This window comes from Podarcis tiliguerta (assembly GCF_965153285.1).
Source record: "Podarcis tiliguerta genome assembly, chromosome: 3".
NCBI lineage: Eukaryota > Metazoa > Chordata > Lepidosauria > Squamata > Lacertidae > Podarcis > Podarcis tiliguerta.
Window position 1 is genome coordinate 44,332,999 of NC_139536.1, and position 14,953 is coordinate 44,347,951.

General features: G+C 41.9%; 1 protein-coding gene across 16 annotated transcripts in view; it reads right to left on the reverse strand.

Annotated features, from left to right (window-relative positions):
• RYR2 (ryanodine receptor 2) overlaps positions 1 to 14,953 on the reverse strand; it is a 243,264-nt gene that overhangs the window by 113,170 nt on the left and 115,141 nt on the right. For 10 of the 16 annotated variants that reach the window (XM_083432050.1, XM_083432042.1, XM_083432047.1 and 7 more), the window contains 7 exons: positions 14,080 to 14,175; positions 7,497 to 7,644; positions 6,443 to 6,651; positions 5,176 to 5,350; positions 3,512 to 3,720; positions 1,709 to 2,055; positions 469 to 583 (listed from right to left, as the gene is read on the reverse strand). In XM_083432050.1, coding sequence (XP_083288176.1) covers positions 469 to 583; positions 1,709 to 2,055; positions 3,512 to 3,720; positions 5,176 to 5,350; positions 6,443 to 6,651; positions 7,497 to 7,644; positions 14,080 to 14,175 — 1,299 coding nt within the window. The remainder of the gene's footprint in view (positions 1 to 468; positions 584 to 1,708; positions 2,056 to 3,511; positions 3,721 to 5,175; positions 5,351 to 6,442; positions 6,652 to 7,496; positions 7,645 to 14,079; positions 14,176 to 14,953) is intronic. The other 6 variants (XM_083432040.1, XM_083432038.1, XM_083432039.1 and 3 more) reach the window with 1 other exon arrangement.

Sequence of the window (14,953 nt, forward strand, 5' to 3'; positions counted from 1 at the left end):
GGTAAGAAGAAGACACAAGTCATTGCCCAGATTGGCTCTGAATCTAAAGTCATCAGCAGACTGGTGTTGGAGTCACACCAACTAGTGATTGAGTGAGGGATTGCAAGAGGTGACATGGCTAAACAATATTACATCCTTTCATCTTCCTCATCCCTCCATGCTAAGTAGAACATGGTAACAAGGTGGGAAACAACCAGCTTCGAAAGTCTACACATCGAATGAAAATTGAACACCAGTACATTTTGGTTCAGCCTTATAGTCAACACAATATAGCAATGATGAGCTAATAATAATAAATAAGGTTATAATTTAAATGTAATTCAGTAGCTGCGGTTCATGTATAGTCATCTATAAAATTAAAGAATGGTGCCTATGATAATTTCAAGCTGTTTATGTACTATCATAATAGAAAAAAATGGCAATTCTCTGAGAAAACACAGTACAAATAGTAACACTAAGTTGCCATACTGTGGATGTTTGCATTAAGTAATCATAATCATCTCTTTCATCTGCTAGGACATCTTCAGTGAGCCTTGCAGAGTGGCTTGAGCTGTAGTCTGGCTTCGTCCTTCTCAGCATAAATCTGTAATATATCAAAATATTTGAGAGAGAATAAATAACCATTTTATAATTTCTGGATACAATGGTTGGATAAACATAATACTAAGCGCTCCATTTGATAAAATCTGTTTATGAATTTATCAAACCTAGAATATGAAATATTTTTTAAAAAGGGACACGAACAATGCTTAACCAAACTCCCCATTATTCAGTTTAATAATACTTCCTTCATAAATCTGCAGGATAAGATACCCATTTGAGTAATTTAGGCATACATTATCCTAGAGATTTGTGAAGAACATATTATTAAAATGAATAATGGTAGGGAGGGGGAAGGTTGGCTGAGAACAGTTTGCTCAACTTAAAAAAAAAAAGTGTTGCATATATTCCAGTTTTGGAAAGAAGTCTTTAATTGGATAGAAGTCTAATAATCAAGCCATGCCCTGAGTCACAGAAAGCTCTTGCTTCTCTGCCCCACCCACTCCAAGCTACCATCCCATCCAACTGTCTACACCCATTACCTGGCACATATTAAAACTGGTGAAGCCTTATGATGGGAACCCATGGCACTTATGCAGAAGCACTGCTGTTGCCCTCCCAGATCAGTTATGGGTGGAGGTTAAGGATGCTGAGGAACAACCGGGTGGGGGACAAGTAGGGAGCAACTGGGAGGGAAGGAGTGGGGGGGGGGGGAAACTGAGATGGAGAAGACACTGAAGTGACCAGGGGCAGAATGGTGGGGAGGAGACAGAGAGACTAAGGAGTATTTGTGTGAATCGCTTGGGGTGCTGGGAGAGGGGTCACATGTGTAAAAAAAGAGAAAAGAAATAGTTTAGTGGCTGGCAGTGATCCTGAGAGAGAAGGGAGGAGGGAGTGTTGTATCCTGAAATAGAGGGGGAATGGGGTGGGGTGATCCTAAGAGAGAAAGGGGGGTTGGGGATGGGTGATCCTGACAAAGAAAGGGATGCTGGATTTGAGAAACCACCCAGAAACAATATTTGAAGTCTACACTGAATTATCTGGCAGCAACAGGCACTAATTCTATGATGCAGAGGCAATTCCCAGGGAACAACAGGAAGCAGGAAATTTGCATGCCCTTGAAAGTAAACAGTGTGGTTAAAATACCACAGAGATCAAACCACTTGACCTTTGCTTGAGGCGTGAAGGTTTCTCTTGTGTGTAGTCTTTATGGTTATTGAACTCTGATTTTACAGCTTCTTTTTCTATACGATCAGGTACAAGGTGACCATGAGCCGTCTTCATAAGAACTTCAAAGTCAGAATCTGCATCATAATCATCCAAGTCATTCTTTGGTCCAAGGCGGCTGGAACTGGGCACTCCTCCTCCAGGCATTTTAGAGAATACTTCTGCACATTCAATAGGCATGCTGAGCCGATAGAACATGATTTCTGTTTTACTATTCTGAGACCCAAAGGACTTCTGAGTGACCTTCAAGCATGGGGAGCTGTCCGCAGTACCATCTATTCTTGTAACCTACCAAATACAAAAACTAAAATGTAAAATTAATGAAAAATGTAAAATTGAATGCACGTTTACTTGCATTCAAAGGTTTTTAATAGCAAGTAAATATTAAAATATTAATATGAACATCACTGATGCATTTATAACAAGTTAGCAAGGTAACATTACTATTAGTACAAGCTGCCCATTAGAGCATCAACAGCAGAATTAAAAATTTAACCCTCCAACAGTTGCAAAAAGCACTTTAGTAATCTAATATTTAGGTAAAAAATACAGCAGTCAAGTCTTGGTTTTAAAAATGACAACTGACTTCCTTTCAGCCCAGCTGCCTTACACCAGACATCATATACTACATCATATATGTGTACGGCAGGTGGGTGTGGCTTGGCTGAAACTGCCTCTTGGGCCAAATGGACAATCCTGTGGGTTTAATTAGGCCCATAGACCAGAGGTCCCCCACTGCTGCTTTGTCTTAACCCCACAATGCTTTAGGGGACAGATCCCACATGGATATATAAACTTTTCCCAACTTCATAATCTAGATCCGTCTTTTTCAACCTTAGGTCCCCAAGTGGTGTTGGACTACAAATCTCATTATCCCTGGTTAGCAGGACTAGTGGTCAGGGATGAGGAGAGTTGTAGTCCAACAACATCTGAAAGAAAATAAAACAAAGCACATCCAAGTACTGAGTGATATCTACATGGCATGGGGGGAAATCTAATTTAATAAAACAATTGTTGCTTTATGTACTGGAGAGGGGGTTTCTGAACTACCCCTTTCAACCTGGAAGAATGGCACAATGGGGGCTTGCCACTGAAGCAGCCTTTCTCAACCTGTGGGTCCCCAGATGTTGTTGAACTACAACTCCCATCACCCCTAGCTAGCAAGGCCAGAGCTCAGGGATGATGGGAGTTGTAGTCCAACAACATCTGGGGACCCACAGGTTGAGAACCGCTGCACTGAAGGCTTGCAACCCTGCATTAGACATCAACAGTTTGCAGTAAAATAAACTTGGGGGTTGCACCTATGCAAAGATGCCTTCTGCACTCACTGAGAAGAAAACTTAGCATACTGAATTCCACCAAGAAACATTGCAACCATATGCAGGTGTATTCAGAAACAGGGATGTAGGAGAATTCTGCTCTGAGGAGACACTTTCCACCTGCTCATTCAGTGTTCAGGAATGGAATTCACTGAAGTGAATGCAATGTGCATTTATTCGTAGAATTTTTTTAATAAAAAAATCTGCAAGCTTTACATAATTAATTACTTTGTTATGGTTCTGCCGAGGAATGGAATAAGCACAGGCTAGGATGAATAAATGCCAAAATGGACATTTCTAACTTCGTTCAGCCCTACACAAAAGTAAGTCCCCACTGAGCTAACACCCTGATTAGTGAGTGCAAGATGAAATTCTATATAAACTCTCTGCCCACTCCCACAAAATGAACTGAAGATATATCAAACCTCAATATGTTCATGATTTGGTGGTACTGGGAGAAACTGAGGTAGTCTCTTGCTCAGCCATATGGTGATGTCCCTGTTTGTATTCACCGCAAATGGTTCGTAGCCTTCTTGCAAACCACAAATAGTGAAATATTTCAAGGTGCTCACTTCTTTGCCAAAGTTCATTCTGCCCACTTGTGATAATCCCAGGCTACATGCAGGTATAAAGCCTGCCAAAACAAAACAAAAACAGATGCAATCCATGAATCATAAATATTCAAAACATTATTTTATTTATTTACCCCTCCCCCCACAAGCCAAATTAACAAGTCTCTGAAATATATAATTTTATCTGGATAGGAAAATGCATGCAAAAATATATAAATTCAGTACTCATGTAGAACTCCCTATATTGAAAAGGCAAAATAGCCATATATAATATCATTCCTAGAAACAGACTTCTCAGCAAAGTAAATCAATGGTGTCAAATGTTCATTGCCACATCTGAATAGAGTCCTGGCTCCGCTAAATGCTGTAAAAATACTGCTCCTCAGTTGTATTCTTATAATTTAATGTAAATTGCCTTGGGAATCAGTTGATCAAAAGGTGGAGTATAAAATAAAACTTCTTCCCACATCCATATATCTTGGATGTCTTCTTTTAAGACTTTCAAATTCCCTTTTGATGTTAGATTTAGGATAATAATAAATGTAACTAGGAACAAACGCCCAGCTGCACTTATCTAAATTGTTGCCATTGGGATAAAACATTGTCAGTAGGGTGGGGGAGCAATTTTAACTTACCATGTTTCCCTTCTTAAGAGAGGAAATCACCTCCTCCAGGTGGAAGGCAGAGTCCACATCTGACTCCCATCCCTCCCAAAATGAACCTAGTGGGCAGAAACCCTCAACTCACAGCACAACTGAACAAAAGAGGAAGTTGCTGAAATGAACATGAACACGTTCAAGCTTAGAACAAGAAATTTAAGATGTGGAGAGGAAAATTCCTCTTAGACCCCGGACTACTGCAACTGCATGTGACTATGAATATAGTTAGGGCCAAAATAAGCAAATAGACTGCTGTATGGTCTGTCTCAAGAAAAGTAATTTATGCAACTCAACTCAGCCAGCACCCTGGCAAATCTCCAACACAGGCTATCCCCTAATAAAGTTCAAAGAGGAAACAGCAGCTCTAGTAGAATGCAAAGGTCCCTCTTGTGAGGGGGAGCTTAGTCATTCCATAGCATAATTGCAAAGTCATGCAAATAGGTGTGTTCAGTCAAGGTCTGTGTACAAGATAGTCCCAGACCTCGTTCTACCCCATTCATTGATGTAAAATATAGCAGCGACATTGTTCACGGCCATGTGGATGACCTTGCCAAACACTGCTGGGAAACATTTAATATTTATTTACTTACAGAGGTGTTTTTTTGTGGAGCTGCTCAGGTGCATATTTTCATTAAGATACATAATTAGGTCATGTGGATGACATGTTAAAAGACTTTTTCCTATAACAGTAAGGGAAGACTTGCCACCAAAGCCAGTTAGCAGCATAAAATAGTTTAAGAACTTATTATCACCAGCAAGTTGTGTGTTGTTTATTGCTGGAACAATTCTTTTCTCAAGATGTTCCTTATGTATTATGAAAATAAAGAAAAACTTTATTAAGAGGGAAAAAGAACTTACCATCACCAACCTCAAAGTCCTTGAATGCTAGCTCGGAACCTGAGTCATCAAGAAGGATTTCTCCATTCAGAGTGAACATCATGGTGCGCTCATTCAAGTCAACCATACAGCCTACAATATCCCCTGTCAACCAAGAACGGCCAAAATGCTCATTTCCCTGGTGCCACCGTTGAGCCTGGGTAATAAAGGATTTCATTATTTGAATGAAAGGCAATTAAGAGGACTGTGCCTCCAGTGTATGACTAATAAGCATCCCCAAAGATAAATTAATATGGTACTACAATTAATACTGCCATATAGCATTCTGCAAGTATGCAAGCAACTGTTGGACTGCAAATCTTACAATTAGTATTGTGAAAGGTTAACAGTATTAGTGTTAAAAGCATCAAAAGATTTGTAGGGCATATTGTCATTTCAACACAAACAACAGAAGCAGAATCCAAAGAAAATTTATTTCATTTGAATAATTATGTTCATTGTAAGCCAACTGATTTGCTTTGCTTTTTTTGCAAATTATCATTTATTAGTGTGATAGTATTCTGGATGTTGGCTGGCTGGAACCCTGCACTAGAGAATTCATGTTAGTAGTTGAGGATGCACTGCAACATTTTGTTCCTTGACCTATGATTGAGATAGGAGCAGCTGAAGCATGGAAAGTGTGTCAGTTGGGGAGGGGGGAGAGAACAACAGTGAGCAGAGGGAGAGAGACCACTGACCTGCTCAACCCTGACAGCTTAAATATCAGAGGGGAGTAGAGTTGCAGAATACATGCCCTAATAGTAGTCCCCTTCCACCTTGCAGGGACTATAGAGGAATATTTCAGAAGAGGAGGGACGGTAAAGAATTCCCTCTTCTTTGCTCTCCAGAGCTGATCCTCACCCACCCAGTACACAAATAGAAAATGCTTAGGTATACAGTACAGAACAGCCTTGATTGGGGAGAGGGGGAAAATGTGCTTTAGAAATAACTCCCATTAAGATTAGCAGTCACATATACTGTACACACATATCACTGTCCCAGGGTGTGGGACAGCTTGTGGGTTGCAGTAGGCAGCTGGCTCCATTTCTGAGCCAGCAGTTGATCTTTCCTCAAGTCACTATTTTGCAACATGACCAGACTCTAGCTCCTGGACTTTGACATTCTAGTACAAAACAAAATAGAACCCACAAGTCTAAACCCAGAGATGGATGGATGGGTGGGTGGGTGGGTGGATGGATGGATGGATAAATGAATGAATGAATGAATGAATGAATAAATAAATACGTACCTTGAATCCATCAAAAACAAATGCTTGTTCATCTGATCCAAGCTCTTGATCCGGTTGACAACCTGGCTTGGCCCAACCAACCCTCATGTCTCCTGCGGTCACTACTTCAAACTCAAAATACCACTTTCCTGTTTTCACTGCATATGTCTTCTCTGTGCGGAAGATCCTAAACCTTTCCATCATACCACAGAATACATCTGGTCTTGCAGCTGCAAAATTTAACATATAATAAACGTTTATTTATTTTTTGAAAATAGGAAAGCAGCTGACTGAAGGCGCTTCATGATTGTGGAGGTCCCAGCTTTGCCCAGTTACCCAGGAGCAACTTTCATTGAACACAAAAGGTCTTCATTTAGAGTATAAACTCCTGATAGTGAAATATGTTTCGGACCTAACTATCCATTCCTGACAGCACATCAATGCTTGCTGCAGCTTATGAAACTTGTAGTACAAAACATCTGGAGGATGGCTGTCATGGATGAGCAACTTATAACACCTCACTTGTTGTGTAATAAGAAATCTTGCTTAAGCAGAGGATATAGTACTAGAAAACAAAACGAAAACCAGATCTGAGATAGTTATTAAAGCCAACTACAGGAGCTAATGGGGAAAGAATGAGAACATGAATAAGAAATAATTTTTACAAATTTCCCTTTTATTTATTCATTAGGATAATTTCTTTTAAGAACTAAGATACCATTCTAACTGAATTGGAAACAACTTCCAGCATGGTAAGAAAATTGTCAAAATCAAGGAATCATGACCGAATTGAGATTTGACAGCTAAAGATGCAATCCGAACCCCACTAAGGCCCAAAGAATTTCAGTAGGACATATGTCTGAGTTGACATGGTTAGGATTGCAACCTAACATTCTTAACCATACCCAGCTTCCATGGGGCATTCCTAAACTCTGGTAGTATGTAGCACACTTTAACAATTTGAATATATATATATATATATATATATATATATATATATATGTTCCATAGTTATGATGAAAGCACTTGTATTATTGGTCTCATGTGCTTATTTAAGAAAGCAGCATTTCAATACCATGGTCTTGATCAGGAGCCTCAAGGTTATAACCATAGCCAATGAGGGTACGAACTGCTTCCCGGAGACTGTCTTTGTTTGATTTCTTGGTGCGATCATCAAGAAGGGCATAGGGCACAAGTCGAGGGTTTCGACGGTTCTTCACATCCTGAAGAAAGATAAAAGTAATTAATTACAAGTTTTAGCAAATTTTATAAGATTTTTAACATATATATATATATTGTGTATTAGAAGATCAGGACTGAACCAAAATATCTGATGTTTAAGACAAAGAGCAATTAATTGGTACAATGAATATTGTACTTAAAAATTGGGCTAATTCTGTAAAAATCACAAGTATTTAAGTATACTACTTATTTAGTGTGTATACACATACACACACACACACACAATTGGTATATATACTTCTTTTGAATCAGCTTTCATACTTTGGTTCAGATATCTGAACACAATATATCTGTGTATGCCACCAGGCATAAGAAGTGTCTGTACATACATACCACAGTTTTCTTCAAAATATGCACACCTGGGAAAAGATTGAGCTACTTGTATTTTTAAAGGGGGGGAGTTATTTCCCTTATTTTGTACTGTGATATCTGAATAACATTACAAAAACTGTTTCAGGATAAGCAGTCCTTGCATAATATAGCAGTAGCAGAGCTATTTTCCAAGGCAAAAAGCAAAGCACCAGAACCATTATGACTTGGATTACTGTTTGTTTGCTATAGCCAAAGCAGAGAAACCATGCTATGTGTTAGGCAACCTGACATGTATGCAAGTAATCAAAATAAGTTAATGTTCCCATTTGCTCAGAAAGGGTTCATTTTACTAAAAGGCATTTCTCCATGAGAAAATATCCTTTTAGTATATGTATTAGAACAGGGATCAACAACCTTTCTGGATCAGTGAGCACATTTCAGATTATGAGAAGGTGCTGGGGATGCCAGTCACAAAATAGTTACCATGGAAGCATGGCATAACATAAAATGGCTGCCATAGGAGGCATGGCATAAAACCAAATTAGGGTACAGTTATTGCTATTCCCCCACCCCAATAGCTTCATGTTTGCTGTCAGATGTCAATTGTGTTCTGCTGGTTCTGATTGTGGAGACTGATTCCCCTGAACACACAAACCCCCACACAAAAATGCTCTTACTGTTCCCCAGTACCAAGAAAAAATATACAAAGTGACCACATCACACACATTCACATGCACACGCACACGCACGCGCACACACACACAGTCACCACATATATCTCTCTCTTACACACACACACACACACACACACACACACACACACTTAACATGTACAGAGTCACATAACCATCTCTCCCTCTCTCATACAGATTAAACATACAGGCTGCATACCTCTCTCTCCGTCTCTCTCTCACACACACAAACACCCACCCACCACATACATCTATTCTCCTCTCTGCCCAAGGGCATCTCTCAATTACATAAACACCCACCCATTCAGAAAAGCACCTCCAAAGGTGAAGGAAGTGCCTGCTACTTCTTTTTCATCCAAAAAAATGCATGAGGACCATCCTTCTGGTGCCCACAGGCACCACTGGGTTGGTGATCCTTATAATAAAACCATGCAACTTATGATTAACCAGATTCACTCTGAGCCCTATAAATACCTTTTCCGATAAACATGTTACTGTGAGGTTTATCCCTTTTGCATCGCCCCCAGAGGAGCACTCCATTGTCTCTCAAGACAGACGGATGGCAACAACAACCATCTTTCATTCTTTGTTTCCCAGGGACCTTCAAAGGGAATAGCGAGCCTACATTGCCATGCAAAATCTACCGTATTTTTCGCCCTATAGGACGCACTTTTTCCCCTCCAAAAATGAAGGGGAAATCTGGGTGCGTCCTATGGGGCGAATGCAGGCTTCGCGGACCTCTCCGCAAACAGCAGGAGCGCTCCCGCTGCTGGCGGAGAGGTGCCTGCATGCTGAAGCCTGCGTGCGCTGAGCTCAGCGCGCCCAGGCTTCGCGGACCTCTCCGCTAGCAGCGGGAACGCTCCCGCTGCTGGCGGAGAGGTGCCTGCATGCCGAAGCCTGCGCGCGCTGAGCTCAGCGCGCCCAGGCTTCGCGGACCTCTCCGCTAGCAGCGGGAACGCTCCCGCTGCTGGCGGAGAGGTGCCTGCATGCCGAAGCCTGCGCGCGCTGAGCTCAGCGCGCCCAGGCTTCGCGGACCTCTCCGCTAGCAGCGGGAACGCTCCCGCTGCTGGCGGAGAGGTGCCTGCATGCGGAAGCCTGCGCGCGCTGAGCTCAGCGCGCCCAGGCTTCGCGGACCTCTCCGCTAGCAGCGGGAACGCTCCCGCTGCTGGCGGAGACGTGCCTGCATGCGGAAGCCTGCGCGCGCTGAGCTCAGCGCGCCCAGGCTTCGCGGACCTCTCCGCTAGCAGCGGGAACGCTCCCGCTGCTGGCGGAGACGTGCCTGCATGCGGAAGCCTGCGCGCGCTGAGCTCAGCGCGCCCAGGCTTCGCGGACCTCTCCGCTAGCAGCGGGAACGCTCCCGCTGCTGGCGGAGAGGTGCCTGCATGCGGAAGCCTGCGCGCGCTGAGCTCAGCGCGCCCAGGCTTCGCGGACCTCTCCGCTAGCAGCGGGAACGCTCCCGCTGCTGGCGGAGAGGTGCCTGCATGCGGAAGCCTGCGCGCGCTGAGCTCAGCGCGCCCAGGCTTCGCGGACCTCTCCGCTAGCAGCGGGAACGCTCCCGCTGCTGGCGGAGACGTGCCTGCATGCGGAAGCCTGCGCGCGCTGAGCTCAGCGCGCCCAGGCTTCGCGGACCTCTCCGCTAGCAGCGGGAACGCTCCCGCTGCTGGCGGAGACGTGCCTGCATGCGGAAGCCTGCGCGCGCTGAGCTCAGCGCGCCCAGGCTTCGCGGACCTCTCCGCTAGCAGCGGGAGCCAGCACTGGGCTCCCACGGCTTGCAGAGAGCTGCCTGTTTGGGGGCTGGGGTCGGGGGAAGCTCGGGCTTCCCCAACCCCGCGCCTGGGGGGGAAATAATTTTTTTCCTTTATTTCCCCCCCAAAAAACTAGGTGCGCCTTATGGGACGGTGCGTCCTATAGGGCGAAAAATACGGTATTTCCTTTGGTGGACAAAAGTGAACCTAGTAATGCATCTATTTTGGTTTGTCTTCATTATAGTTGGAGAAGGCAGAATGAAGTTCACTATGACAAAGTACGAGAAGCTGCAACCTGGTCCAAAATGGAGACAACCAAAGCCATGGATTGTCAAAAGAAGCTCTATTGCCATGAGCAAACCAGCCATTGTGCCATGTGCTACAGCAGATGGAACAAGATGTATTTTCACCAGCTAGTCAGAATCTCTCATTTCATGGTGAATCCAATTCTAGTCACTCTTTGCTGTGTGAGCATAGAGGAAGATGGACATTAAATGTAACTATGAAGTTCAACATGAGAGCATCATGATGCATGTCAAGCACCAAAATGAACATCTGTATCAGTTGCGCATGCAAATCTGCTTTGATGGACTGTGGTGTTATGATGTGGATGAAATAACAATCCACATCATAACACCACAAGATAAAATGTAACCAATGCTACATTGGTCCATGATTTCTGACACTGATATTTGTTATTGACAGCCATCTTTGATAGTTCGTAAGAAGAGGAAAATGAGGTGGGGATAGAACTCATTGCTATTTAATTCCATACTGCTTTTCAGATACCTGAAGATTGTTGAAGGTCTTCTTTTGTATAGCACCAATCCTGAGGAACTGAAATAACTGGAAGACTATGAAAATACACCTCTAGACCTAACCTTTGTAGGGGACAAAGTCCTATCATCATTTATATTTTGTCCTTTGTGCATAATTTATTTTTACCTTATTCTAATACCATATTTTTTGCTCACCTACTTATCCTTTTACTAGATCTTAGCAGTCTAACGAAGTGAAAATTATTATTATTTTAACCGCAGCACTGTATGTACCAAACAAAACTTGAAGTGAAAGTTTTGGTTAAGAGATTGAACAAATTAACAAAATAGAAATTTTTCTTTCTAAGGAAGGAGTTTAATAAAAAATAATTTATTAAGAATTGTTGGTGCAATAGTGTCTGCACCAGTACTGTCACACCATCACAAAACATGGAATTATATCAGCAGGGATGTTCCAGCAGGAGGGAAGGGAGAAGTGACTACCTGACTTACAGAATTGGATGCAGTTTGGTTGTTTAATGACATCAGTTTACAACTATATATTTAGAACAGTCTTTCCCATCTCTGAGTTCCCACACATTATAGGACAAAAACTCCTATCATCCCCAACCATGCTGGCTAGAGATAATGAAAGCAGGGGATTCAGGGTTGGAGAAGACTGCTTTAGAACATGCTCATAAAACAGATGCCTACATTCTGGGTGTGTTATTTTGAAATTTTGTTTTTGTTCGCTTCTCAAAGATACCTAGACGACCAGCATGAGAAGCAGAACTCTAAACTAGATGGCGTTCTTCTTATGCTATTGAATATTATGTAGCTTAATCATGTTTCATGTTTCAATTGACCTCCAGAGAAAATCAAGCTTTCACCTACCCAATAACATTTTGAAAATCCAAGTTTACAGTTCACTCCAATATATCAAGAGACTGACATTGGAAGCCTATAATCAAATACAAGCATGAGAAACAGCCAGTAGACCTAACAGTAACGTAGAGATCTCACTCCATATCTACCCTTGCAGTAATCTTGGACAGTTATGTCAATTTATCATCTGGGGAATTTCTATTCACAGCACCCCATCCTACCCTACAGAATATCATAGGGTGGTGACCCAAGAATAGAGATTTTCTGCTGTTGCCCCTGTACAGTGGTGCCTCGCAAGACGAAATTAATTCGTTCCGCGAGTCTCTTCGTCTAGCGGTTTTTTCGTCTTGCAAAGCAACCCTATTAGCGGCTTAGCGGATTAGTGCTATTAGCGGTTTAGCGGCTATTAGCGGCTATTAAAGGCTTAAGGGATTAGCGGATTAGCTGCTAAAAGGCTATTAGAGGTTTAGCGGCTTAGAAAAAGGGGTTGGGGAGTGAAAAAAAATCTCAAGACTCGCAAGACATTTTCGTCTTGCGAAGCAAGCCCATAGGGAAATTTGTCCTGCGAAGCGCATTGACAAACGGAAAATCCTTTCGTCTAGCGGGTTTTCCGTCTTGCGAGGCATTCGTCTTGCGGGGCACCACTGTACTATGGAAATCCCTTCCATCTGCCACATGTGAAGTAGCAACTATCAGTTGCTTCAGACATCTTGCAAAGACTCTTCTCTAAAACTGGATCCTGTTTTATATGACTGGATATTCTGAATTTCTGTTTTATTCAATTTTTTATGTTTTAATGTGTTTTTCCATTGCTATTTTACTGGTTTTGGGCTGTGTTTTTGTATGAAAGCTATAATGCTAGTTTTTTTAAGAGTGTAACCACTTAAGAGATTATTTTAAATGTTAAGCGGTATATAATTGAACTACCACAAGGGTATTTGCTTTATAGCTTGCATTAGCCTCCTGTGATAGCAAGGGTCTGGACAGGTTGCTTATACAGCAACCATTTCTAAGATCTGCCATACATCTTAGAAAAATAGGTCACACTGCTCAACTTAAAATATTTCACAGCAAAGCTTTTAGACTGTTAGGGATGTTTGGGCACTACACACTCTTAACCTTCCTTTCACTTCAGAATTCTATGGGAAGTGCTGAATGAGCCAAGTTCTAAGGAACTCATTGCAACACTTAACAACAGCTTCTTATAAAGAGAGTAGTTACAACAACTTTAAATGTGTAAGAAAGCAGTCTTCTCTTTTTTTATGAGATGTACTTAATAACTGAAAAGGAAAACGGGTGTCATTGCTTTTTTCCTATTTTTTACATAGATTCAATGCCATAAATCTAGCATATAATGAACTGCAGCAACTGCATTTCAATGAAAGATAGAAACTGTGAAAGTACATAGGATCCAGTGGTCCCATCCTGATGGCTAAACCTGGGGCTTAGTTACTAAAGACAAACTGGATCTTAGTCACAAATATACCTCTTCACAATATGCACTGTTTTCATAATTTAGAATTTAGGTGGATTTTGAAATGTGCTGTTGAAATTAGTAATTAATTAAATACATGCTATATTTTAAATCTTGTAAGATTGTATTGACTCAAATATGACCTAAAATACGATACACCCTCCTATAAAGGGACACTGTCAAGTATTTTCATTAAGTTCAGAATTTATTTTGTGTTTGATCCAATAGTGCCCTTCTGTACACAAGAGCGGTCCTTTCATGAATGCAAGGGCCTTCAATACAGTTTAGGCTCTCGCTAATGGAAGGGGTGGTTTTCACGCATTCCCCCTTGATGTTTCCTGTGCTGTTCTGGAGGGTCCCCAAGCCACTGGAGCAGATTTTCAGGGGTACAGGAGGGAATGGGTATCACTGAGAATCACCTCTCGTCCTTCCATTAGCAGATGTTGGAGTGTCCTTTTGGTGGGAAGAACACTGGCAACACTAGATCTAACCTTTTACCATTGCAAACCAATGCACTTTTAAGAAGCTGTGCCTTACTTACAGTACTTACTTGTTTGTGATCCCTGCCATCAATGCTGTCAGCACAGTTCTGTGAAGAGGGCATACTAAATAACGTGTGGTCCTTCTGCTGGCTGGCTGGCTGGCTCTGCAGCAGCAGAATAAAAATACTGTGTACAATCATGCATAAACAGCAGCTATTGCTCTTGAAAGGTTCCTTGGAAAGAAGTGGTGGATTCCATAGAAGAAAATAAGGGATTTCCTGAATAGATTCTAACAACAGAAATGAGTAATAATAGGGACATAAACTACTTGACAGTATCCCTTTAATTTTCAGTACGGAAAATAAGAAAAATTCAGCAAAGCATCTGAGTCCATCATTCAGTGAGATTGAGTTTACTTCTTACAGTAGTTTCCATGATTGATTAAAGGTGGAACTAGACCATGAGAGGGACACAGAGCTGCCACTGTCCTGTGGCTCTTCCCTCGTTTAATGCATGGTACGACATAGCAAGAATGCATTTGTCTACTACCAATTCCCTCCTTGACTTCATCAACTGTCACTGCAATGATACCACACCATATCACATGTTGTGTTAAACGGCACAGAGAAGGAAGGTGACATATATTTCTACCCTAAGTGTCTTTCGCAAGTTCTTTCCTACAAATTGCATGCACTGAAAGATTGTTCCTTAATATGATTTCTTCACTTGCTAGAAAAAGAGCTATGCATCAAAGCACTTCGAGCCAACATATTGTACTGTAACATCTCACAGTAAAATCCAGCTATGACAAATGTAACCAGTGATATACTCCAGTAAGGAAGCTAAGCAGAAGCGTTAGTACAGATATCAAATAAAGGGAAGCAATGTGTTTATGAAAACGAAAATTAGAGTCACACTACCTTTTTCCCCTCTTCTGGAATC